At 38.7% G+C, this 27,682-nt stretch overlaps 1 protein-coding gene across 1 annotated transcript; it reads left to right on the forward strand.

Annotated features, from left to right (window-relative positions):
- Positions 1-19,560: 19,560 nt before the first annotated feature.
- Positions 19,561-25,074, forward strand: LOC142180018 (uncharacterized). Its single transcript, XM_075250935.1, has 3 exons — positions 19,561-20,543; positions 23,406-23,781; positions 24,412-25,074. Exons 1-3 carry the CDS (start codon positions 19,561-19,563, stop codon positions 25,072-25,074), a joined length of 2,022 nt encoding a protein of 673 aa, XP_075107036.1.
- Positions 25,075-27,682: the final 2,608 nt, after the last annotated feature.

The following is a 27,682-nucleotide window of genomic DNA, read 5'->3' on the forward strand; positions in this document are numbered from 1 at the left end:
GATGGTTGATTCAGGTTTGGAAGGATTCGAGTTAAAATCGGAACACTAAGTTCCGTAATAGTGGCCTAAGGTAGCCAAGTTTGACTTGAGTCAATATTTTGAGTAAACAACCTTGGAACCGAGATTTGAAGTTTCCAATAGATTCGTATAATAATTTGGGACTTGGGCGTGTGTTCAGATCGGGTTTCAGGTGATCCGGGAGTGTTTCGGCGCTTAATATGGAAAGTTGGTTGATTGAAGGTTTTCTAGTTCTTTAAATTTGGGTTGGAGTAGACTTTGGTGTTATCGAGATCCGTTTGGGATTTTTAGGCTGGGAAGAGTTCTGTATGGTGCTTTATGACTTGTACGCAAAATTTGGCGTCATTGCGAGTTTGATTTGATAGGAATCAGATGAGCGATAGTATTTTTAGAAGTTCTTTAGTTTCATATTGAATACATGTGATTTGAGGTCCGATTCATGATTTCAGACGTTATTTGGATGACTCGATCGTGCGAGCGAGCTCATATTATATTTTTAGACTTGTATTTATGTTTGGTTTGGAGCCCCGAGGGCTCGGGTGGGTTTCATATGCATTTCGAAATGATTGGAAGAGTTCGAAATGTGCTGGTGTAATCCGGTACCCAGGTCCTGCATTCACATGTTTTCGATCGCAATTGTGATGTTAGGCCAAGTTTACTGGGTTCGCATTTTTTATGGGCACCTAGGTAAGTTGGTTCGCATTTGTGTTCCTTTCGGCCTCATTTGCGGAAGTCAAATGTTCGCAATTGCGAACAATATGTCACATTTGCGACTGTAGCAGGTGTGTGAAAGACTTTGTTTTTGTGATGGTTTCTTCACATTTGCAGGGATCGCATTTACGAACCCCATGCCGCAATTGCGACTAGACATAAGAGTTGAGGGATGGGATTTTGGTCTCATTTTTATATTTTGGAACCCTAGACTCAGCAAGAGCTGATTTTGAAGAGGGATTTTCATCTACAATCTTTGTGTAAGTGATTTTGTTCAATTTCCAACTATTTTACATGATTATACATGAGATCTAATGTCAAAATTACTATAATCAAAGTACGATTTTGAGAAACTTTGTCCATGTTTTGAGAAATGAGAATTTAAGTTTTGAGAGTCGATTTGGACTCGGATTTTGAAACAAAATACATTTATGGACTGGTGAGGTTACTCTTAACTTTTATATTCGAAAATTTCCGAAATCTGGGCACGTGGGCTTGGGGTGAATTTTAGGAATCTTCCCATTTGGGTTGGGTAATTAGTCTAATAGCTAAAATTTGAACTTTTGAGTAGTTTATAAGACTTTTGGTTAGTTTCGGAGTCCTCACCGTTGTTTAAGGAGTTCTAGTGAGGTTGAAGAGCTGGGTTGAAAATATGAAATTGAGGTAAGTCTCTTGCCTAACCTTGTAAAAGTGAACTTATCCCCTTAGGTGTATTAATTGTGGTGTGCTACTTGTGGTGGGGAGCTACGTACGCACGAGGTGACGAGAGTCCGTACGTAGCTATATTCATGATATGTCAGTGTAGACTTAGATTCACATCATGCCTTTAATTGTGCTATTTATTCCTATCATGTGTATTGATTTTCTTGATTTTAACTGAGATCGTGGTTTTTTTTAAATAAAGATACCGGCTTAGCCTCTACTTTGGTAAAGTTGGGAAATATTTGATTAACTATAGATCTGTGTCTTCTCGTCTCGCACGTGTTTTTGCGAGCGAGGTAAATTCCTCTACGCTTATGGGATTGGGCCATTCGCATCAGCAATGAAATAAATTCCTCTTATGGGATTGGATTGTTTGCCTCGGCAGGTTGGTAAGACTATTCTTATAGGATCAGGCCGTTCACCTCGGCAATATGGTAGCTCTACTCTTATGGGATCGAGTCGTTCGCTTTGACAGACTGGTAACACTATTCTTATGGGATCAAGACGCTCACCTCGGCAGTACTGAGTATCACTATTTCTATAGGACTGGGTCATTCGCCTCGTAAGCTTCGTGCTTAATAATCAAAGCTGGATTTTGGTTTGGTAACAATTGAGTAAGTGCCTTCAAGGTCGGTTATGATATGTTTAGTGATTTGATATACACTCATGTGTGGAATTACTGGAGTTACTTTTATTTGCTTCGTTACTACTTTTGTACACTCATTGTCAATACTCAAAGTCCGTTAAAGGTCGTGTTGGTGACGGACACCACTGTCAGGCAAGCCAACCCTAAATAATTAATTAAATTCTCATTTTAATATTTTTGAAATAGTAAATTTTACTTCAATTTATATAGTAAAAGATGAATTTACAGAATAAATAACAATGTTTTCCAATTCCAATACTGAACATCCCATAATCATTCCAGAACCCGGTGTTACAAGTGCATGAGCATTTTTTAGGAATTTAAAATAAAATACAATAACTGTCTGGAATACAAATATATACAGGAAAGAAAATACAATACTCTGAAGGAGACTCTGCTGGCTGCGGGTCGTACATAAGATGCAACTCACCTAAATCCCCGTAATAACTGCGCCTCTGCGCCCACAAGGTCACTAGTCATATATGTACCTGCACAAAGCGTGCAACAAGTGTAGTATGAGTACGTAAATCAACGTGTACCCAGTAAGTGTCCCGCCTAATCTCGAAGAAGTAGTGACGAGAGGTTGACTCCGACACTTACTGTGGCCATCAATAATATAAGGTACAATAAAGAAGTGAATGAATATGAGACAGAGTAAATATATGAAACAAACAAGTATAAAATGCATGGTACAATTTCCCTCTTTACAATTTACTCAAGCTCTCAACTAGCGAGTTCCCTCCGTAATCAGATCATATATATATATATATATAGATGTAGTGGATCTCATCAAAGAGGTGGTTGTCATAATTTAAATTAGGGAAAAAACTCCAGATACACTGGCTTCTTTCCAAATGTTATGCACGATTCCACGAGGATAATACATATATACGAAATTTCGAGGCGTACGGCCCGATCCAACATAAAAGTAAACTGTGCACTGCCGAGGGTAGAACGACGCAAAACATAGATGCATCTATTAACCTGCAGAGGCGAATGACCCGCTCCCATGAGAGTCTGGTACATAAAGCCTGCCGAGGCGGATGGCCCGTTCCCATAAGAGTGGTAGAAGTACATACCTCGCTCGTGAATCATTCGTGCGACATGGTCAAATACAAATTTAAGGAATTTTCCCGCTCGCGGATCATACTTGCGACGCGGTCAAATATAAATTTAACATTTAAAATCATATCTCTTTCTTGATTCTTTTCAAAATAAGGGATATTCATCTTGGAGCTTTTTAAGGAAATTATCCCGCTCGCAAAACATAGATGCAACGCAGTTACAAATAGATTTCTTAAGTTATTATGGTGTTCCTCAATTCTTTTCAAAAATACGAAGTTCAAATGAAAACCTTTAAGTTCCCAACTTTTCCTCAATTTCAACTCCTTTCGAAACGTTTAATAAGCTAACTCAATCTCGCTTCCTTTCAAGGAAAGCAATAAACATAAATTCAACAACAATAGCAACAAGGCATGGTATAAGCCTAGAACTACCCGGACATAGGCATAGTTAGTAACTACGTATGGGCTCTCGTCACCTTGTGTGTACGTAGACCCTACAAATAGAATAACATAATAATTTAGTTCACCTATGGGGTTAATTCCCTCTTACAAGGTTAGAAAGGAGAATTACCTTTCTCCGAAATTCCATAACCGGCTCCAAAGCCGCTCCGACAATTCAAACTGATGCCCGTCGCTCCAAAACTAGTCAAATATGACACAACCGAATCAAAATATACTCTAATACTCATAATTAATCATTTATAACAATTTCCAACTCCGTTCGAAAAGTTAATAAAATCACCCTCAGGCCCACGTGCCCGGATTCCGAAACTTTTTGAAGATAAACTTTTCCCATAACCCCACGAACTCAAATATATAATTTATTTTCCATTTTATGCCCAATTTCTTGATCAAAATTCATGAATACCAATTTCTAGGTTTCCTACCAAAACCCCACAATTTCTACAAATTTTCATGTCTAAATCCATATATAAACCATGTATTTAACTCGCAATGTGCGGGAATTACTTACCTCATAATAGATGATGAAATCTCCTCTTCAAAAGCTCCACAAATCGCCCAAAGAAAATGAAATGTGGAGGATAATGGCCAAATCCCGTATATAAAAATTCACTGCCCAGGTCCGCCCTTCTTCGCGATTGCGGAAAGACCATCGCGATCGCGATCGCGAAGGCTAAAGACACACTGCCCCCAAATTTCCTCTCAGCGTTCGCGTTCCTAACGACGCGTTCGCGAAGCTTTCCGCTCTCACTGCTTCACGTTCGCATACTAAGCCTCGCGTTCGCATAAGCCAAACATCCTCAAGACCAGTCCTCATTTCCTTCTACGTGTTCGCGACTCCTCACTTGTGTTCGCGTAGGTTCCTCAAGTTCTTCACCGCGTTCGCGTCTCAACCTTCACGTTCGCAAAGGCCAAATCCCAGCAGCCTTAAAGTTCCTCTTCGGGAATGCAGGACTCCCTTCATGTTCGCGAAGAAGGAAACTAGATACCAAATACAGCAGCAGCAAATTATTCCGTTTTGGTCCGAAACACACCCAAGGCCCCCGGGACTCCGTCCAATCATACCAACCAATCCCATAACATAACACAAACTTGCTCGAGACCTCAAATCACATCAAACAACATCGAAATCATGAATCGTACCCCAATTCAAAGTTAATGAACTTTGAAACTTCAACTTCTACAATCGATGCCGAAACCTATCAAATCACGTGCGATTGTCCTGAAATTTTGAACACAAGTAACATTTGACATTACGGACCTAATCCAACTTTTGGAATAGGATTCCGACCCCGATATCAAAAAGTCCACTTCCGGTCAAACTTCTCAAAAACCTTCAAATTTCTAGCCTTAGCCATATGACTCCAAAATGACCTACGGACCTCCGAATCCACTTCCGGATGCGCTCCCAATACCAGAATCACCATACGGAGCTATTCCGAGACTCGGAATCCCAAACGTATATCGATAACATTGAAATGCACTTCTACCCAAATTTATGAAATTCTTCCAAAATGACAACTTCCACGATAGGCGCCGAAACGCTCCCGGGTCATCCAAAATCCGATCCGGACATACGCCCAAGTCCGAATTCATCATACGAACCTGTTGGTACCTTTAAATCCTGATTCTGAGATCGTTTACTCAAAAATCCAACCTTAGTCAATTCTTCCAACTTGATGCTTCCGAAATGGGAATTTTCTTTTCAATTCACCTATAAACTTCTGAAATTTCAATTCCGACCACGCATATCAGTCATAATACCTGAAGTGAAGTTGCTCATGGCCTCAGACTATTGAACGATGCAATAAAGCTCAAAACGACTGGTCGGGTCGTTATATTCTCTCCCACTTAAACATACGTTCGTCCTCGAACGTGATAAGAACTGCTCTGGGGTTTTCCGAAATCAGTGTTTAATACCTCGTGCACTTACCCGTGTAGCCACAACTCAGTTGAGCACACTAGCTCGAGCCAGTATGAAGATTCTCCCTTTTTACTTAGCCAAATAAGCCTTGGAGTCCAATTCCAACATCCGGAATTCTCTGCCAGGCCTGTTCCCATCATACGAACACCGTATCAATCACTACACGATGCACCGATACATGATTGCATACCTTTGCTGAATTCATACTATGCACTGTATAACTCACATGACCATAATAACATCCTCTGATAACAATAGCCAAAATTCCACGAATCAGATGCTCGCAATGCACCTCATGACATATATAAGTCTTGTTCCAACTCTTGCAATACCGCCATGATGGAAGAGATGTATAGGAATTCATAACCAACTGCAGAGTCAACAAATCATTGAATCTCTCCCTTTGACAAGAATCATCACCCTATTATGAACCAAATAATGGTATTTGCTCTTTAATATACTTCATATAATCTGATCGCACTGATCCCAGATCCCAAAAATCTCGTCTCACCGAGTATAAGATGCTCAGGCAACAAGCCACCCCAGACATGACCAAAAGTCTGATATGATGCCGCACTGTGCCAATAAGCTACGAACTCGAACGTGATACATAAGGAAAACAAATATCTGGAAGGGACTACGCAACCCACACAACTAATTAGATAACCGAAAAGGTGTTATGAACCTTCCCCAGAAAATGGAAAACAAAACACACGAAAATAGATATAGGGGATTGTAATCAACATCCCACTATTGCGGCGTGCAACCCGATCCAAACAACATACCCGTAGCGGCGTGCCACCCGATCCACACATAAAATCTACATAAAGAGATACTTACTGAGCTAGAATGCTCATTACTAAAAAATACCCGAATATCGGCCACAAGCACGCTAAGTGCATAATACCATCCCTGGGGAGACAGATAGCGCCATACGCTACAAAACTTAAGCATAACTAAGCTGCGGTATATGATTTGAATCTTGAGAGCCATCCTGCTCACATAACACCATCTCTATGCGGAACCCCAACACATAAGAAATTTACCAAGCCGTTTCACAACTCACACAACACAATATAGTATTACTTGAAATAGCCGACGACGAAACGACATCCAACGTCCGAATACTCGTCCACAAGGAGCGCTATGCTGAAATTAACACATCTGGCCTGATTTAGAGCCCATATTCATATTTAAATCTATCCACAGACCTCAAGCCGATTCTGATCGCATCGTACTAGGCTAATAACCTTTCAAGGATCCATAATAACCCTTTTTCCCATAACACACAAGAACATCCATCATAACCGGAACAAACTTCCATAATCCACAACCAAGTGAACCGAGCGCCCTCCAGGCATAAATTCTCACATGAACAATAGTACCAAAATCTCCATACTTGGTTCCAATCCATGTCACACTTATACAATCTCCCCGTGGGACGTGCTCAAACAACCTTCCCCACCAGATAACAAGTCTGCACATCCATACTACCGATAGCACAAATGCTGTAAAGCAAATAAAAAATCCGAAATCACTACTCAAAGCCTCTAACACAGGACACCGATCTTAGGTGACGCTAAAAATAATGTCAGCTGGCTCTAACCATCTGAGTCCTTTCTCGCTCATCCGAGCTCCTGAAATTCTTGCCAACACCGAACCACAACCTTGATCCTTAACTTCCAAATCCCATGCTGATCACTGCACTTAATCATGCCAATGCGCAAGAGCACAAACATTCCGTCTTAACTTCCTAACTACTAATAGGATAAACACTTCATCACATATAAACCTTTTACTTAACTCATTCCAAGAGAACCATTGCAATACGCGACTGAATCCTCATATCCGCAGTAAATACCAACCTCAAGTAGTGGTCTAAACCACCATAACCCTTTCGGGATCCATCTACACATAGCATGCCATAATACTCGAAAGCCTCCAAATAAGATCATTTACGGCGACCGTCAAGCCTCGCACGTACCGTTACCAATCACATGAATAACCCAACACACTGAAGGAGCTGATCAATGCCATCACTATGCCGATTCAACCATTGCTAACCGAACCCGACTTCTCCTAATTTACTCTGGAGCTTCCTTAGAAATAACAACAGTTCCTTTATCAATATAACGAACTCAATCCGCACTCATCCCGAGTGACCCCATCTCACGAGACCACATTGTCCCCAAAACCCACGAACCATCTCACACCCTCCTTATGCGAACATCCGTATCTTTAACTGGTACACCCATTCTGATATTTCCTTTACGATTCCGAAGTTATTTTCTCCCATTCTTCCATTGCTACACCGCATACCAAAGATAACATAGAACACTCCAAGCCACTTTTATAATCCGCTGCAACAATTCAATACTTAACCATACTATGGACTCGAAATCCTTAGGCACCACACTTTAACTTTTGAATCCACTAGGACCATTGTTGAGAGTCACCCACTCTGATTTAGTCCCAAATATAATCAAACTCCCAGGCTCCACTAGCACATGAACGCCCTTTCAAAAAGCAACTGGATGAATCACTTTCCTTGTAAATCACCTTTACACGAAGCATAAATCATGAAACTTCCCAAAACCTGAACATGAGTCAATAAGGCCTACTAAAGCACATATTCCTCAATCCTTTGATCAAATTACCGTTGATGTTCTCTCTTCCTTAGTCATAATATTCCACCAATATGCCAATAACCAAAAATCTCACAATTAGCCGACCATGCAATCCAACCGTAGGCGGTGCAACTCTCCCACTTAGCTTGAAGCTCCCATTGCATAACTCTAGAACCCGCCAAGATTCTTTCTTCATCGTTGAACTGATCTTGCACATCCAACTCGCCAAATTCCTCGAAATCCTTCCATTTGACCTTTCATGAACACTCTGAATCACTAACCACATTCACATATTCGACCTCTTGCCGGATAACCCGAAGAATTCTTTTGTGACAGCCCCATCAACACCACAAAACCGCTAACCTGCTCGCAGGAGATAACTTACCTGTGGAAATTCATGCCGACATAATCTAATGCTGCTGTACTAGGTACATTAACTACGAAATCAGTAACCCATCCTGAGCCCGTGCTCATTCACTAGTTGTACAGGTTCATTCACTCCTCATGAAAATCAACTAAAGGTGCGACAATACATTCCAATCCAAAGTCATGTTGTATCCTTCTTCATATCAAGCAACTCCCTCCTGTTACACCCAATCTTCCTCAATATAGTAGCCAATACTCCAAATTAAGTCCGTAGACCTAGTCACGGTCCACCATGAATCCCAAATCACTCTAAACCTTCTCAAGGCATGTAATCATCCTACCACAGAACTCATATGCTACCCTACCCCAAAGGCGAATCGAAGAAAATCATAATACCGATGAACTTAACACATTCAATCAAGGATGACGACACCACACCTCGGATGAAGATTCCATCACACTAGAAAATAACAAGCCTCGTTACTCTATCAACCAAAATTTGGACATTCATAGGCAATTGCTTTTCCTCCGTAAATAAGATACTGAATCTTGGAACCATGCACTAAGTAAATCTCCTTCCAAGTCATTCACTGCCCCGACACATATTCAAGCATCCTACCATCACATCAATACTATGCGACAACAACTCCTGAGCATCATAGCAACCTTTGTATAGCCTCAAAGCTCTCAAAAGTACAGTTACTGGGTTGAAATGACAGAATATCCTTCCACAAGGCGACGACAATAGTCCAATAAACTACGCAAGGAGAAGCATCTCGCACCACATCTGTAGCACCATTACAATTCCTCAATTCCCGATTTATAACCAGTGCTTCACGTCGTATAAGAGTGAATAGGAAAGAAATGAAGGCATAAGCCTAAAAGGAATAAAATCGCACGATGAGGAATCAAGAAGGGAAGTGCTCCTAACAGCCCTGTAGCCTCTCGAAGATAAGTACAGACATCTCCGTACCGATCCGCAAGACTCCACTAGACTCGCTCATGACTCGTGAGACCAAAGTGAAACTAGTGCTCTAATACCAAGTCGTCAAAACCCAAAATCCGTTAAAGGTCGTGATGACGCCGGACACCACTGTCAGGCAAGCCAACACTAAATAATTAATTAAATTCTCATTTTAATATTTTTGAAATCATAAATTTCACTTCAATTTATCTTGTAAAAGATGAATTTACAGAATAAATAACAATGTTTCCCAATTCCAATACTGAACATCCCATAATCATCCCAGAACCCGGTGTCACAAGTGCATGAGCATTTTCTAGGAATTTAAAATAAAATACAATAACTGTCTGGAACAAAAATTTGGACAGGAAAGAAAATACAATACTCTGAAGGAGACTTTGCTGGCTGCAGGTCGTACATAAGATGCAGCTCACCTAAATCCCCGTAATAACCGCGCCTCCGCGCCCACAAGGTCACTAGTCATATATGTACCTGCACAAAGCGTGCAGCAAGTATAGTATGAGTACGTAAATCAACGCGTACCCAGTAAGTGTCCAGCCTAACTTCGAAGAAGTAGTGACGAGAGGTCGACTCCGACACTTATTGTGGCCATAAATAATATAAGGTACAGTAAAGAAGTGAATGAATATGAGACAGAGTAAATATATGAGACAAATAAGTATAAAATGCGTGGTACAATTTCCCTCTTTACAATTACCTCAAGCTCTCAACTAGCGAGTTCCCTCCGTAACCGGAGCATATATATATATAGATGTAGTGGATCTCATCAAAGAGGTGGTTGTCATATTTCAAATCAGGGAAAAACTCTCAGATACACTGGCTTCTTGCCAAATGTTACGCACGATTCTACGAGGATAATATATATATATAGGAAATGCCGAGGCGTACGGACCGATCCAATATAAAAGTACATTTTGCACTACTGCGGGTCGAACATCGCGAACCATAGATGCATCTATTAACCTTCTAATGCGAATGGCCGGCTCCCATGAGAGCGTGGTACATAAATCTTACCGAGCCGAATGGCCTGATCCCATAAGAGTGGTAGAAGGAAATACCCCGCTTGCGAATCATACGTGCGTCACAGTCAAATACAAATTTAAGGAATTTTCCCGCTTGCGGATCATACTTGCGACGCGGTCAAATATAAATTTAACATTTAAAATCATATATCTTTCTTGATTCTTTTCAAAATAAGGGAAATTCTGCTTGTAGCCTTTTAAGGAAATTGCCCCGCTCGCGAAACATACATGCGACGCGGTTACACATAGATTTCTTAAGTTATTATGGTCTTCCTCAATTATTTTCAAAAGTATGAAGTTCAAATGAAAACCTTTAAGTTCCCAACTTTTCCTCAGTTTCAACTCCTTTCGAAACGTTTAATAAGCTAACTCAATCTCGCTTCCTTTCAAGGCAAGCAATAAACATAAATTCAATAACAATAGCAACAAGGCGTGATGTAAGCCTAGAACTACCCGGACATAGGCATAGTTAGTAACAACGTACGGACTCTCGTCACCTCGTGCGTACGTAGCCCCCCACAAATATGAGCACATATTAATCAATTCACCTATGGGGTTAATTCCCTCTTACAAGGTTAGAAAGGAAACTTACCTTGCTCCTAAATTCTATAACCGGCTCCAAAGCCGCTCCAACAATTCAAACTGATGCCTGTCGCTCAAAAACTAGTCAAATATGACGCAACTGAATCAAAATATACTCTAATACTCATAGTTAATCATTTTATAACAATTTTCAACTCCGTTCGAAAACTTGATAAAATCACCCTCAGGCCCACGTGCCCGGATTCCGAAAATATTCGAAGATAAACTTTGCCCATAACCCCACGAACTCAAATATATAATTTATTCTCCATTTCAGGCCCAATTTCGTGATCAAAATCCAATAATACCAATTTTTAGGTTTCCTACCAAAACCCCATAATTTCTATAAATTTTCATGTCTAAATCCATATATAAACCATGTATTTAACTCGTAATGTGCGGGAATTACTTTCCTCATAATAGATGATGAAATCTCCTCTTCAAAAGCTCTACAAATCGCCTAACTAAAATGAAATGTGGAGAAAAATGACCAAATCTCGTATATACTTCACTACCCAGATCCGCCCTTCTACACTATCGTAGAAAGACCATCGCAATCGCAAAGGCCAAAGACATACTGCCCCGAAATTTCCTCTTCGCGTTCGCATTCGCGTTCCTCACGACTCATTTGCGAAGCTTTCCGCCCTCACTGCTTCGCGTTCATATACCCAGCCTCGCGTTCGCATGGGCTAAACATCCTTAGGCCCAGTCCTTATTTCCTTCTACGCGTTTGCGACTCCCCACTCGCGTTCACGTAGGTTCCTCAAGTTTTTCACCGCGTTCGCGTCTCAACCTTCGTGCTCGCGAAGGACAAATCCTAGCATCCTCAAAGTTCCTCTTCGCGAATGTGGGACTCCCTTCGCGTTCGCAAAGAAGGAAACCAGATACCAGATACAGTAGCAGCAAATCATTCCGTTTTGGTCCGAAACCACATCGAAACACACCTAAGGCTCCAGGGACCCCGTCCAATCATACCAACCAGTCCCATAACATAACACAAACTTGCTCGAGACCTCAAATTACATAAAACAACATCAAAATCATGAATCGTACCCCAATTCAAACTTAATGAACTTTGAAACTTCAACTTCTACAATCGATGCTGAAACCTATCAAATCACGTCCGATTGTCCTCAAATATTGCACACAAGATACATTTGATATTACGGACCTACTCCAATTTCCGGACTCGGATTCCGACCCCGATATCAAAAAGTGCACTTCCTGTCAAATTTGTCAAAAACCTTCAAATTTCTAGCATTAGCCAAATGGCTCCAAAATGACCTACGCACCTCTGAATCTACTTTCGGATGCGCTCCCAGTACCAGAATCACCATACGGATCTATTCCCGGACTCGAAATCTCAAACGAACATCGATAACATTGAAATGCACTTCAACCCAAATATATGAAATTCTTCCAAAATGCTAACTTCCACGATAGACTCCAAAACGCTCCCGGGACATCCAAAAACCGATACGGACATACGCCCAAGTCCGAATCCATCATACAAACCTGTTGGAACCTTCAAATCCCGATTTCGAGATTGTTTACTCAAAAATCCAACCTTAGACAATTCTTCCAACTTGAAGCTTTAAAAATGGGAATTTTCTTTTCAAATCACCTCTGAACTTCCGAAATTTGAATTATGACCACGCATACCAGTCATAATGCCTGAAGTGAAGTTGATCATGGCCTCAAACTGTTGAACAACATACTAGAGTTCAAAACGAACGGTCAGGTCATTACACTTATCATATCTACTTTATGTATTTATATTATTATTTACCTCTAGTAAGTGTCATGTCGACCTCTGATCATTACTTATTAGATGTTAGATTAGATAATTTGTGGGAACGTGTTATTTTTCGTACTCTTGCTTCAATCATGCACTTAATGTGCAGGTACTGAGGCAGGTACTATTATAACAACCCGACCAGTCATTTTGAGGATTAGCGCCCTGTTCGGCGTCTTAAGGTCTAGAGAAGCTTTGTATTATGTGTCATGACATGCGTATGAGGTCGAGTTTGTTTTTTGAATGATTCAGGATCAATTTGGAAGAAGGATTCTTATTTTGAAAGCTTCGGCGGTAAGACTTGATCGGAGTTTAACTTTGGGGTAGATGACTCCGAAATGGTATTTTGATGATTCCAATAGCTTTGTGTGGTGATTCTGGACTTAGGCAAGTATACAGATTTGGATTTGGAGGTCCTTAGGTTGAGTTGATGCAATTTGGCAAAAATTGAAAGAGTTGAAGTTTAGGAAAACTGAGAGGTTTGACCCGTAGTTGACTTGTTTCATATCGGACTCATATTTCGATTCTGTGAGTTGGATTAACTTTTTTATGTCAATTAGGACTTGCATACAAAATTTTTGGTTATTCGAGGTTGATTTAATATGTTTCAGCGCAAGTTGTAGAAGTTTAAAATTTTATAAGTTTATCAAGTTCGATTTGGGGTGTGATTCATAGTTTCGATATTGTTTGATGTGATTTGAGGCATCGAGTAGGTCCGTGTTATGTTATGGAACTTTTTGGTATATTTTGAGAGGGTCTCGGGTGTATTTCAGATGGTCTATATGTCATTTCTTCATGCTTTGGATTTGTTGGTTCTGTCATTTGGTTTCTCTTCATCGTGTTCGCGTAAATGGAATCCCGTTCACATAGTGTAATTGGGAGGCATGCAGCAATTGTTCTTCGTGTTCGCGAAGAGATTATCGCGTTCGCGAAGATCGGAAGGCTGTTGTCTCTGCGTTCGCATTTAGTAGTCCGCGATAGCATAGAGGTAAGGCGAAAAGGGTCACCTGGCATCATTTCTCTTTGCTTTCGCGAGTACACAGACGCGTTCGCGTAAAGTCTGGAGTCTTGTTCACCGCGTTCACAATCCTTATGTCGCGTTCGTGAAGCTCGTTTTGGAATCCCTCATTTATGTTTTTCGCTGGAGTTTTGTTCACCGCATTCACAACCCTTATGTCGCATTCGCGAAGCACGTTTTGGCAGCCTTCAATTATGTTCTTTGCGATCGCGAGAAATGTTACGCGATCGCGATGAATTATTCACTGGGAAGAAATATAAGAACTATATTTCGGGTGTTTGGCCATTTTTATCATATCTTGAGTTGTAGGCCTCTGATTTGGGTATTTTCGAGGAGTTCTTCATGTGCTAGTTTGAGATAAGTATTCTGTACCCAAATTTAATTTTATTTCATGATTCCACCTATATTTTTATCATTAAATTAGTGGTTTGAGTAGGGAAAAATGGGAAAATTTTAAAAAATCTTTCAAAATATAAAATGAGGATTTGAAGGCGATTTGATATCGGAATTTGGTAATTCTTGTATGGTTGGGCCCGTTATCGAATGGGTGTTCGGATTTTGTTACTTTTGTCAGGTTCCGAGGTGCGGGCCCAAGGTTGACTTTTTGAGTTGACGTTTTAGTTTTAATTAAAGATCGAAGCTTTATTATCCAGAATTATTTCTTATGAGTTTTATTTAATATTTGAAGTTATTTCGACTAGATTTGAGCCGTGCAGAGGTTGTTTCACTCGAGAAGGTCATTTTAGAGTATCAATCTTATTTTTTTAAGGTAAGTGTCTTGCCTAACTTTGTGTGGGAAAACTACCCCTTAGGATTTGAGTCATTTGTGCTAATTGTGTCATGTGAAGGCCGTGTACGCGAGGTGATGAGTACGTACTCGGGCTTATGTGTGAAACTTTGACCGTTAGGGGCTCTTAGGTTCTTATGTTCTTTAGATGTGAAGTTGTTTTATCATGGTAAATCCTCCATTTACTAAATTCACCCTTACACTTCTGTACTGAATGTGCAGGTAATGAGGCATGTACTACCAGTGGTCACGCGGGTATGTAGCCGATCTTCTACCAGAGACTTAGTGGTGAGCTACTTGCCTTGCTACGATTTGCAGCACCAGAGTCTCCCCTACCTTATTTATTATTTCTGTCTATTACCTTTCAGACAATAGTTGTATTAGTTTTGTATATTCTCTAGATTGCTCATTCACGTTTAGCACCGAGTTTTAGGGACTTTTACATTTATCTACTCTTCTACTTATCATTTCTATCACTACATTAGATGTACTTATCACGCTGGTATTTTATTGAGAAAAGAATTTATATGGTTGCATGAGATCTTACTTATTTTGTTTTTTAAAAGGAAAACTTTTGTTTTAAATATTAAAAAGGGGTAATAATTAAATTGTAGTTTCACTTGTGGACTTGTCTAACGATGGTGTTAGGTGCCATCATGACCTATTATGGGTTTGAGGTCGTGACACCCATTGTCTTTCCACGACCTTTCCTTATTCTAGTTGAATTATCAGACTATAAAAATAAAAGTCAGTTCAAAATACTATCTAAAATTCAGAAATGGTAAGAGTGTGTGTGTGTGTGTGTGTATGTATATATATATATATATATATATATATATATATATATATATATATATATATTAGTATTTATGCTACAAATGAAAACTCTATTGTTACAAGTTTAACATAAATGAATGTTTCAAATGTTATTGTATTTTATTCCAACTTCAAAACAAAAGAATCCTAGATGCTGGAATATAAAGATAGTATGTGTCATGTCATTCTAGTTTCTTATATTCTTCCTCCTTGAAAATGTTTTAAGAATCCATTTGTGTTAATGTCATTGCCTATTCTTGGTCCTCAAGCACCTGGAAGGGATATTGATTTTTATTTGCATTATTTGGTGGATGAATTGAAAGAGTTATAGAGTGAAGTTATAGATACATTTGATGCATAAGTGAGGAGTTCCTTCAGGATGCATGTTGTTGTTATATGGACCACAAATAATAATTTTCCAACTTATGGTAAGTTCGTAAATTCATTACTGTCCAAGAAGTCTAAATAATTATTAAATAGAAGATTTTTTAAATAAAATTAAGTAGTATACTATTTGCAAATAAGTTTAATGTAGTTTAGGAATATAAACTAATATTAAACATACATTATTTTTTTATGGAATAGGTAATTTATCTGGATAAAGTACGAAGAGATATATGGCACGTCCTACTAGCAATAAAGATGCACCTTCATACAAGTTAAGAAGTAAAATATATCATATGGGTCATCGCCAATATCTTGAACCTAATTATACATGGAGAAGAAGCAAAATATTTAATGGGAAGACAGAAAAAAAAAATTGAAACAAAAAGAGCTCTCAGGAGATAATGTATTACAAGAATTAAATTTTTCCAGTACTTAAAGACCAGAAAAACACCCAAATAATAAGAAAAAAGAACGTCTTCCTGAAGAGTTAAATTGGGTGAGGATAAGTATTTTACTTGAGTTTTCATATTGGAAGAGCTTAAAGTTGCGATACATTAAATATTTGTGAGAATATTTTGGGACATTACTGAATATTGAAGATAAAACGAAGGACACAAAGCAAGACTAAATCTTAAGGATATGAACATAAGAAAAGAACTATGGTTACATGATCATGGTTTTAGTTATACAATGCCAATTGTTTGTTATAATATGCCAAAAAAAGAAGAAAAAAAGGACTTCTATAAATTTTTAAAATCCGTTAAATTTTCTGATGGTTATGCTTCAAAGATCTCATCGCGTGTAAGTGCGGATAAGGATAAGATAACTGGAATCAAAAGTAATGAACATCATGTTTTGTTACAACGACTGCTGCCTATTGCTATTCGTAGATTTGTAAATAAAGATGTCTCTTTAACATTGATTGAATTATTTCTTTCAATAATTATGGTGCAAGATTTTGAGAAGGGATGATTTAGAACAATTGGAAAAGGATTTAATTTTCATATTGTGTAAGTTTGAGATGATCTTTCCACCAGCTGATTTTGATATTATGGTACATTTGGTTGTGCATTTACCACGAGGGGCTATGTATAGGGACCAGCAAAATATCGTTGGATATACAAAGTTGAAAGATTTTGGTGCAAGCTTAAGCGTTAAGTGCGACATAGGGCACGACCAGAAGGTCTATTACAGAAGGCTATCTTATTGATGAATATTTGACATTTTGCTCTGTGTGTTTTATTGAAATCGAGACTAGATTTAATCGTGAAAGTCAAAATGATGATGGATCTAGAAGTAAAGATGAACTTATTTTGTACATATTCTCAAAGTATGTTAGACCATTTGAAGATGCAAACTATAATACCATACCAAAGAAAGATTTTGATATGGCTTGGTGATATGTGTTGAATAATTGTGAAGAAGTAAAACCTTTTCTTCGGTAAGTCATTTTTCTCTCTTTGTTATTTTTTTATTTTAAACAATTTGTAAGTAACTTATTTTGCATGCAGAGAGGATAATGAGAGTTGATGAAGTAATTTGTTGTAAATACTGAAGAGAAACATAGAGAACAATTTTCTTTATGGTTCAAAAGAAAAGTAAGTGACTTTTAAGGTAAAATCATCTTAGCGTGTTTAAATTCTAATTTGTTTTCTTCTTTACTAATTAAAAGGCTTCGTTTAGCCGCCTATGTAGTAAGAAAAACTCTGAGTTTGACGTTGAATAGCCATAGTGAGTTCATCACCAGTGGCAGTAATAATTTTTTCATTGTAGATTATTCAACTATATAATAAGGGAAAGTCAATGTCTATCAATCAATTATATTATTTTGCAATAGGACCTGATGTGCGTGGAAGAACATATGTTGGTTTTATTAAAAATGATATTCAAAGATGCGATGAACTACGTAAAAGTCAAAATTACGGTCTAGTCATTGAAGGCTACCATGAAAATGATGTGATTGATTTTTATGATATCATAACTAACATGATCGCGTTAGAGTATCTTAATGACAATCGAATAATGCTATTTAATGAAAGTGTTTTGATCTTCGCAAGAAAACAGGGATGCGGAAAAATAAAAAATTTACGAGCATAAATTTTAATAGTTAGACTAGATACTTACTGGGTACGCGATATTTTTCGTGCTCGCGCTACACTTCTGCACTGAATGTGCAAGTAATGAGGCATGTACTACCAGTGGTCACGCGGGCGCATAGCCGATCTTCTACGGAGACTTAGTGGTGAGTTGCTTGCCTTGCTACGATTTGCAGCACCAAAGTCTCCCCTACCTTGTCTATTATTTCTGTCTATTACCTTTCAGATAATAGTTGTATATGTTTTGTATATTCTCTAGATTGCCCATGCACTTGTAGCACCGGGTTTTGGGGACTTTTAATATTTATGTACTCTTGTACTTATTATTTCTATCACTACAGTGGAAGTACTTATCATGCTGGTATTTCATTGAGAAAAGAATATGTATGGTTGCATGTGATCTTACTTATTTTGTTCTTTTAAAAGGAAAACTTTTGTTTTAAATATTAAAAAGGGGTAATTAAATTATAGTTTCACTTGTGAGCTTGCCTAACGATGGTGTTAGGTGCCATCGTAACCTATTATGGGTTTGGGGTCGTGACACGCATTGTCTTTTCACAACCTTTCCTGATTCTAGTTGAATCATCTGATTATAAAAATAAAAGTCAATTCAAAATACTATCTAAAATTCAGAAATGGTAAGAGTGCATAGTATTTGCTATGCTACAAATAAAAACTCTATTTTTACAAGTTTAACAAAAATAAAAGTTTCAAATATTATTGTATTTTATTCCAACTTCAAAACAAAAGAATCCTAGATGCTGGAATATAAAGATAGTATGTGGCCTATCATTCTAGTTCCTTATAATCTTCCTCCTTGAAAATGTTTTAAGGATTCATTTATGTTAATGTCATTGCTTATTCTTGGTCCTCAAGCACCAGGAAAGGATATTGATGTTTATTTGCATCATTTGGTTGATGAATTGAAAGAGTTATTGTTACAACCCCAATTTTTCTCAGTATGATGTCGTGATGGTACCTAATCTCTAACACTAGGTAAGCCTAATATTCATACAGAAATAACTAAAATAATAATTTAAGTCTCAAAGCTCAGCAACTACATAAAATAACTCTTCAATTTAGCATTTACAACTCCCAAGACACGGCGAATACAAGTCACAAGCTCTAATAAGATGTACTGCATAATCCTATACACCAATATCTATAAAAGGATAAGGAAAATAGAATATTCTAGATAAAGGGGGACTCCAAGGCCTGCGAACAGCAGCATGTATACCTTGAAGTCTCTGCAGCTGAGTTCTCCCTAATGCCTGGGCTGGTATGAGATACCTGGATCTACACAAAATGATGTGCAGAAGCGTAGCATGAGTACACCACAACAGTTTTCAGTAAGTGTCAAGACTAATCTCAGTAGAGTAGTGACGAGGTCTGGTCAAGGCCCTACTAGAATAAATAAGAAACTGAACAAGTATATAACAGTGAAAATAATGATAGCAATAGAAATGAGGCAATTAAAGAAGTACACCAAGAATCGCTACACAAATTTCTAGATATCCTGAAGCAGATAAACTTGAACATCCCTTTGGTGGACATGCTACGTGATGTCCCAAAATATGCAAAATATATTAAGGATATAGTAGCAAATAAAACCAGGTTAACTGAGTTTGAGACCGCCGCACTTACTGAGGAGTGCACTTCCAGGATTCAACATAAGCTTCCACAAAAGCTTAAGGATCTGGGTAGTTTTACCATCCTCGTGCGGATTAGTGAAATTGATGTGGGTAGAGCATTGTGTGATTTGGGTGAAAGTATCAATCTGATGTCTTTGTTAGTGTTCAAACAATTGGGCTTAGGAGATCTTAGGCCCACCACGGTGATGCTACAGTTAGCTGATAGATCTTATGTTTATCATGAGGGGGTAATTGTGGACGTCTTGCTGCAGATTGGGAAGTTTATTTTCCCTATAGATTTTATCATCTTGGACTACGAGGCTGACGAGTTAGTTCTTATCATCTTGGAACGACCTCTCTTGACCACCGGAGATGTAATTATCAAAGTACGAGAAGGTAAGATGATCATGAGGGTGGACAATGAAGAAGCAGTCTTCAATGTATATCGAGCCATTCAGTTACCTCGTCATTACGAGGACCTTGCCATTATTTATAGGGTGGAGATAAATGAACTAGCCGTAGAGCCAAGTGTATTTAAAGAAGATGCACTAGAAAGGGCATTGATGTTGTTCAATCACTTGGAACTTGAAGAAGAGGTTGAGGAGATATTGCAAATTCTGGATGGATATTGCGAATACATAAGAGAAAGATCCCAGTTTGAGCCTCTGGATAGGCCAATCAGCCCGTCCCCTAAATCCTCAGTTGAGGAGGCCCCAAAACAGGAACTTAAGCCCTTACCATCACATTTTCATTATGCATATTTGGGAAGTTCTAACACTTTACCTGTGATTGTTTCTTCTCATTTTTCGAACTTGGAGGAAGAAAAGTTGTTGAGGGTGCTGAGGGAGCACAAGCATGCCATTAGTTGGACAATGTCTGATATAAAGGGTTTTAACCCTGCATTGTATGTCACGCCCCGAACCTAGGAGTGAGACAAGCACCCGGTGCCTCACCTAACCTGGCGTACCAAATTGCGACTAAGGGACTTTGAACATATAATGTCATACTTTGGCCATGGGGCCACCTTGCAAGAGAATTTGCGAAGCAAAATATAAAACTGAATGGAAACTAGCGCTAACTAAACATCAATATAAAGCTAGGCCAAAAAGGCCATCATAGCTATTACAGCTGACAAACCACCAAATTATACATACCAGGCCTACAAACCCAACTTACTGCACTAACCAATAGGATATGTTTACAAGCCTCTACTGATAGATGTACTATGATCGGAACAGAGCCCCGACCTACCCATAACATATATACAGATATACATAAGATGTACACAAAAACTCTAGACCTGGCAACTCTGAATGACGTGGAGCTTACCGATCAGGCTGAACTCGGGAAACACCTACTGAGGAGGTCTACCCGTCTGTCTGTCTGAACCTGCATGCATGAAATGCAGCGCCCCCCAGAAAAGGGACGTCAGTACGAAATAATGTACCGAGTATGTAAGGCAATAAAATAACTGAAAGCTGAAACTGAACTGATAATATGATAACTGAAATTAACTGGGAGTCAAAGATGGTCTGGAGATGTACTTACCTGCTGATACTGACTCAACTCTCTCAATATATTAAGTAAAATAATTGTCCAGCCCTATAAGGCTCGGTACGTGTAAATGCTCGGCCGTAGTAGGCTCGCTCATAGGCGCTCGGCCATACTGGGCTCTGTATCTCGGCCATCCTGGGCTCGCTCATAGGCGCTCGGCCACAGTAGGCTCGGTATATATAACTTACCATCTGATCAGAGGTTGCCCAATAGGGGCCTGCCCACCGATTATAGCTCGATGGTGGTGAAAATAGTGTAATACTGTATATATATATAGACCCTCTGCTCTCTTATATATATATATATATATATATATAGACCCTCTGCTCTCTTGACTGAATAAAGACAAAACTAAACTGAATATGAAGTCCCGATAAGGAATAATATTGTAACTTATGAGACTAGAATAATGTGAATGAATTCATGAATACGAACTTCTCTTTATGTCTCATTATTAACACATGTAGCTATGAGATCATGCCAAAATGAAGGAAGGGCTTAGCCTTAACATACCTTATCACAATCTTTCTAATCACCAAGTTGAACTCACCTCTTCGCACCTTAATCTACAAGAATGATAATAATACTATCGTTATGTTACGAAAGGTACAACTATCGCACAACGAACGACAAACTTATTTTGTATTAAAACGGGCAGCATCTCCCCTATAATCCTTACTTCCTCCAAATTCAAGATAACACCAACAATACAAGAATAGAACAATAACAACATATATACATCATTTTCCAGCCCTATATACGCCATCAAATACTACAAAACAGCCCAACACACCCCAATCTCTTCATACACAAAACGACCACCGTAGTAGTGTCAAATGACCCGGAAATGTTATGACGAACGACCACCCAACCACCCTATATTTATATGGTGTTTCTACACCCCCTTCCTCCTCCAAAACTCCACAAAACAGTAGTAAAACACGCAGCCCAACAGCAACACAAAACAGTCCACAAAACAGTCCGCTACAAGTGAATAACTCGAACTCACGGCTTCCGATCACCGTCCCGTGAGTTCTTACAAGTATAGAACGACTTACCATGAATTTATAGAAGAAAAAATAGATGAAAGAGATCAGTAAACTCACCTTATTTGTTGGATAACTCAGCTCCTAGCTCGGTTCTTCAAACTCTAGGTTTTACCTCCAATTAGAACTTGAAAGGGAGAGAAAATCAATTAGGGTTTGTGGGAAATCTTTGGGAGGATTCTTTGCAGAGCTTATGTCTGGTTATTATGATCTATTTTAAGTCTAATATATAAAGAAAATAGGCCTTTAAAAGTCCTCTTTGGACGACCCGAAATGGCCCATTTTTGGGCTTTCATTTAAGCAAGTAGGTGACACACCTACTTGTCACCTAGCAGCTTGCGCAGTATCGCAAAAATGCCCATATCTCACTACTCCGATGTCGTATTGACAAACGGTTCAATGCATTGGAAAATAGACTCATAGATCTTTAATTTGATGGGTGGAACACCCCATAACTCTAAGCATATTGGCAGAAAATTGCCAGTTACATTTGACCCAAAGTTTCAGTAAAACCTATGAGTGTAACTTGTGATGACTTTCATCGACTTTTGTTCCACAACTCGCTTGACATTAAACCATAACACACGGATGTCATACGACTAATATAAATCATAACATAATCTATTTATCATGTTAATTACCCTAGTCTCACCCCAAAGGTACATGTTATAACATTCCCAACTTGTCGACTTTCGACAAAACATTGTTTTATTCAATTGCTTTAGCTTCTGAACTGTCCAACCCTCTTTGTACTTGTTGTTCATGATCTTCAATATTTGTAACCTCATAGGTAACATGATTAACTTACTTTATATACTTTTAAATATTATCTCATTTTTGGTCCTACATTAGTTTGCTTACGACGCATTTTTATGTACGAAAATATAGGGTGTAACATTGTACGTGCACAAAATACTCATGGAGGAGGGATACAAGCCTAGTGTAGACCATCAACGCCGCCTAAATCCATTCATAAAAGAGGTGGTAAGAAAAGAAGTGATTAAGTTGATCGATGCATGTATAATATTTCATATCTCCGATAGTAAGTGGGTAAGCCCTGTCAATGTGTACCTAAAAATGGAGGTATGCTTGTTATAGTGAATGAACAAAATGAATTAATCCCAACTAGGACTGTGACTGGTTGGAGAATATTGCATAGATTATAGGAAGTTGAATAATGCTACACGAAAAGATCACTTCCCTCTCCCCTTCATTGATCAAAAGATTGACAGGTTAGCCGGACAGGAATACTATTGTTTCCTTGACGACTATTCGGGGTATAATCAGATTGGCATTGACCCGAAAGATCAAGAAAAAACCACTTTTACATGCCCTTATGGCACTTATGCATTTAAGAGAATGCCATTCAGACTATGTAATGCACCTGCGACTTTTCAAATGTGTATGATGGCAATTTTCATTGATATGGTAGAACAATTTGTGGAGGTATTTATGGATAATATTTCTGTGTTTGATCCTTCTTTTGATGAATGCTTGACCTATCTTGCTAAAGTGCTTGCTAGGTACGAGGAGACTAATCTGGTACTGAATTAGGAAAAGTACCATTTTATGGTACGTAAAGGTACAGTGCTGGGGCACAAGGTGTCTAAAGATGGACTGGAAGTTGACAAGGCTAAGGTGTAAGTAATTGAAAAGTTGTCACCACCAATTTCATTAAGGGAGTTAGGAGTTTTTTGGGACATATAGGTTTGTTTCGCCGATTAATAAAGGATTTCTAATAAATTTCCTCTCCTTTATGTAGGTTCTAAGAGAAGGATGAGCCGTTCAAGTTTGACAAGGCTTGTCTGGAAGCATTCGAGAAACTGAAAAAGAAGTTATTGAGTGCATCAATCATAGTGGCTCCTGAGTTGAAACGAGCCATTCGAGCTGATGTGTGACACTAGTGATGGTGCAATTGGGGCCGTATTGGGCCAGAGGAGGAGCAAAATATTTCACTCCATTTACTACGCAAGCAAGACTCTCACTCCTGCTCAAATAAATTATACTGTGATAGAAAATGAGTTGCTTGTTGTAGTGTGGGCGTTCGATAAATTTTGGGCCTATCTAGTTGGAACCAAAGTCATCGTCTACATAGACCATGCAGCCATCAGGTATTATTTCGAAAAGAAAGATTCTAAACCAAGGCTAATACATTGGGTTTTACTCTTGCAGGGAATTAACTTGGAGATACGAAACCCTAATGTAACAGAGAATCAAGTGGCCGATCACTTGTCCAGGTTAGAAACTCGAAATCATGTAGCTAAGGGTGATGTTATCAAGGAAAACTTCCCAAATGAGCAATTGTTTGTCGTTACTGCTGGGGAGGTGCCATGGTATACAAATTTTATAAACTATCTAGCAAGTGGAGATATGTCATCTGACCTTGAACCTCATGCTAAAAAGAACTTAAGATGTATGAGATCATATGTGTGGGATGAGTCGTTTCTGTTCAAATCGTGTACCGATAAGTTAATGAGAAGATGTGTCCCCGAATCTGGAATAAATGCTATCTTACATGACTGTCATACGTCACCGTATGATGGTCATCATGCAGGTCACAAAATGGCAGCAAAGGTGTTGCAATCGAGTTTCTATTGCCCTAGGTTGTTTAAAGATGCCTATGAGTTCGTGAGGAGGTGTGATAGGTACCAGACAACAGGAACAATTACAAAACAACATGAGATGCCATTGCATGGTATTATAGAGGATGAAATTTTTGATGTGTGGGGAATTGATTTTATGGGTCAGTATCCCTTGTCCAATGGGTTCAAGTACATTTGGTGGTTGTTGACTATGTGTCGAAGTGACTGGAACCATTTCTATTCCTACCAATGATGCCAAGGTTGTGGTTAACTTTGTGAAAAAGCATATCTTTACAAGGCTCGGCACTCCGAGAGTGATGATAAGTGATGGGGGCACCCATTTCTGTAACAATCTATTGGACAAAGTCTTAGCGAAATACGAGGTCAAACATAAGGTTGCGACTGCCTACCATCCTCAAACTAGTGGACAAATTGAAGTGTCAAATAGAGAGTTAAAGCATATTCTGGAGAAAACGAGTTGTGCAAGTAGAAAAAATTGAGTTGCAAATCTTGATGATTCTCTATGGGCATACTGGACTACCTACAAAACTCCAATCAAAGCCTCCCCTTACAAGATGGTTTATGGGAAGGCATGCCATTTACCACTGGAACTTGAGCACAAGCCCTATTGGGCGATAATGAAGCTAAACTTTGATGCAGAATTAGCGAGTCGAAAACGGTTGATGCAATTTAACGAGCTTGATGAGTTTCTCTTGCACTCGTATGAGAATGCCAAGTTGTACAAAGAAAAAACCAAGCGCTGGCATGATAAGCATATTCACAATCGCGAGTTCGAACCGGGCCAATTATTTCTTTTTTTCAATTCGAGGCCGAGACTCTTTACGGGGAAACTCAAATCGAGATGGTCGGGCCCGTTTGAGGAAGTAAGAGTAACTCCACATGGTGCAATTGAGTTGCGCGTCGTAGGTGTCAAGAGAATGTTCTTAGTGAACGGACAAAGAGTAAAGTACTATTATGGAGGTTACTTTGATCGTCAAAAGTCGAAGGTGTTACTTGCCAATAATTAAATGAGATTTTGCATCGTACCGCGATGTTAAATCAGGCGCTTGTTGGGAGGCAACCCATCTTTACTGCTTTCTTTTATTTTTATTATATTATTTTTGTACTTTTTGTTTTTATTTTGTATGATTATAAGCATAGGAAGCAAAGCCATTGGAAGAGTACAAAAGCGATCTAGATGGTGAGAACTAAGTATGGGGTGCTCATACAAAGGACCATGCCTGGGGGAAGTCTGAGTACCCCGTGAGCCGCTATTGTTTCGGCCTTTGGCCTTTCAGGGAGTTTCTTGTCCACCCTTGTTATTGTTTTGCTTTATTTTTTCACTGGGGACACTGCACTCCTTTAAGTGTTGGGTGGGAGAAATCCTCTAGATAATTAGTAGTAGCATGTTAGAGAAATGTTAACTTCTTCTTTTGATTTTAGATTCTTATTTTTGTTTTCGTAGTTGTGTAGTATTTTAGTAGCTGCTAAATACTTTTTAAATAAGAAAAAAATATCCAAAAATAAAAAAAGTTAGAAAAATTGGACTTTTCCCGACGTTGGATCTCCTAGACAGTTTTCTTGAGGGATTAAAGTCTAAACAAAAATCCAAAAATATGTCTTTTAGTTTCCTTTAGGTAGTAAAAATCCCTTGTGATTTTCTTTGTGCCTCGGTTCTTTTCCATGGGATGTAGTTTGAATCGGGTAGTAGTTTTTTTTTTTTTAGAATAGTACTTAGAAAAAAATGGAGGAAGACAAATAAGATTCCTAGGCGCCCTTGACTTGTTTGATAATAGCAAATTTAGGTTTTGGCATGTGTAGTATCTTCCTTATGTGCTAAAATTTCTTATGATGCCTTGGTTATTTGGATGGAATGTCTTGTGGCTCCGTAAATACTTGCTTTAGTTTGAGAGTTGGAATGAGACCATCCTTAATGAATCATGTGTGAGGTGAGATTTTTGTGTAGTCTATGTCATTGTACTTGTGTCTAGAACTTGCCCTGTTTGTGAGTCAAAGCGAATGTTTAGGTTAGACTCGGTTTGAAAAATGATTTTAGGCTTTCTTCGATCTTTGACAAGAGCGGGTTGCTCTAGTGGTGAGCACCTTCCACTTCCAACAAAGAGGTTGTGAGTTCGAGTCACCCTAAGAGCAAGGTGGGGAGTTTTTGGAGGGAGGGAGCCGAGGGTCTATCAGAAACAGCCTCTCTACCCTAGGGTAGGGGTAAGGTCTGCGTATAAACTACCCTCCCCAGACCCCACTAGTGGGATTATACTGGATTGTTGTTGCTGTTGTTGTTGTTGTTGTTCGATCTTTCCGAGCATTATTGCTATCACAAATTAAATATATCCCTAGTTAACAATTTTGAGCCTATAGATGTTTATTTGCCACCCACATTACAAGCCTACACCTTTTTTTTATTCTTAATTGATGTTGTTTTGATACTTTTACCACTTAAAGCACTTTAATTGTGAGATGAGCGCTAAAAGAAATAAGGAGTGAATTTGGGTGGCTTTCTAGTGGAACCAATAAAAAAATAAAGATGCACTTGTTTTGTAAAAGAATACACCACTAGCAAAAATTATGAAACAAAAAGAAAAAATATGAAAAAGAGAAGGAAAACTTTAGATGAATAAATCGATATCTTGTTCTTGCTAGTGGATATGAATTAAAGTAGTGCCTAAAGAAAGAGGGAACGTTATTAGGGATGATTTTAGTTGTGAAATTAAAATTGGGATTGAAGAATTTGAGCTTACAGATGATTATGTGATTTGTTAAAGTACTTAGGATGGTTAGCCGCTATTCCTAAATATATCCTTGCCGTCCCTTAGCCCACATTACAACCATAAAAAAGTCCTAATTGA

Source organism: Nicotiana tabacum, chromosome 4 (genome assembly GCF_000715075.1).
Source record: "Nicotiana tabacum cultivar K326 chromosome 4, ASM71507v2, whole genome shotgun sequence".
Taxonomy (NCBI): domain Eukaryota; kingdom Viridiplantae; phylum Streptophyta; class Magnoliopsida; order Solanales; family Solanaceae; genus Nicotiana; species Nicotiana tabacum.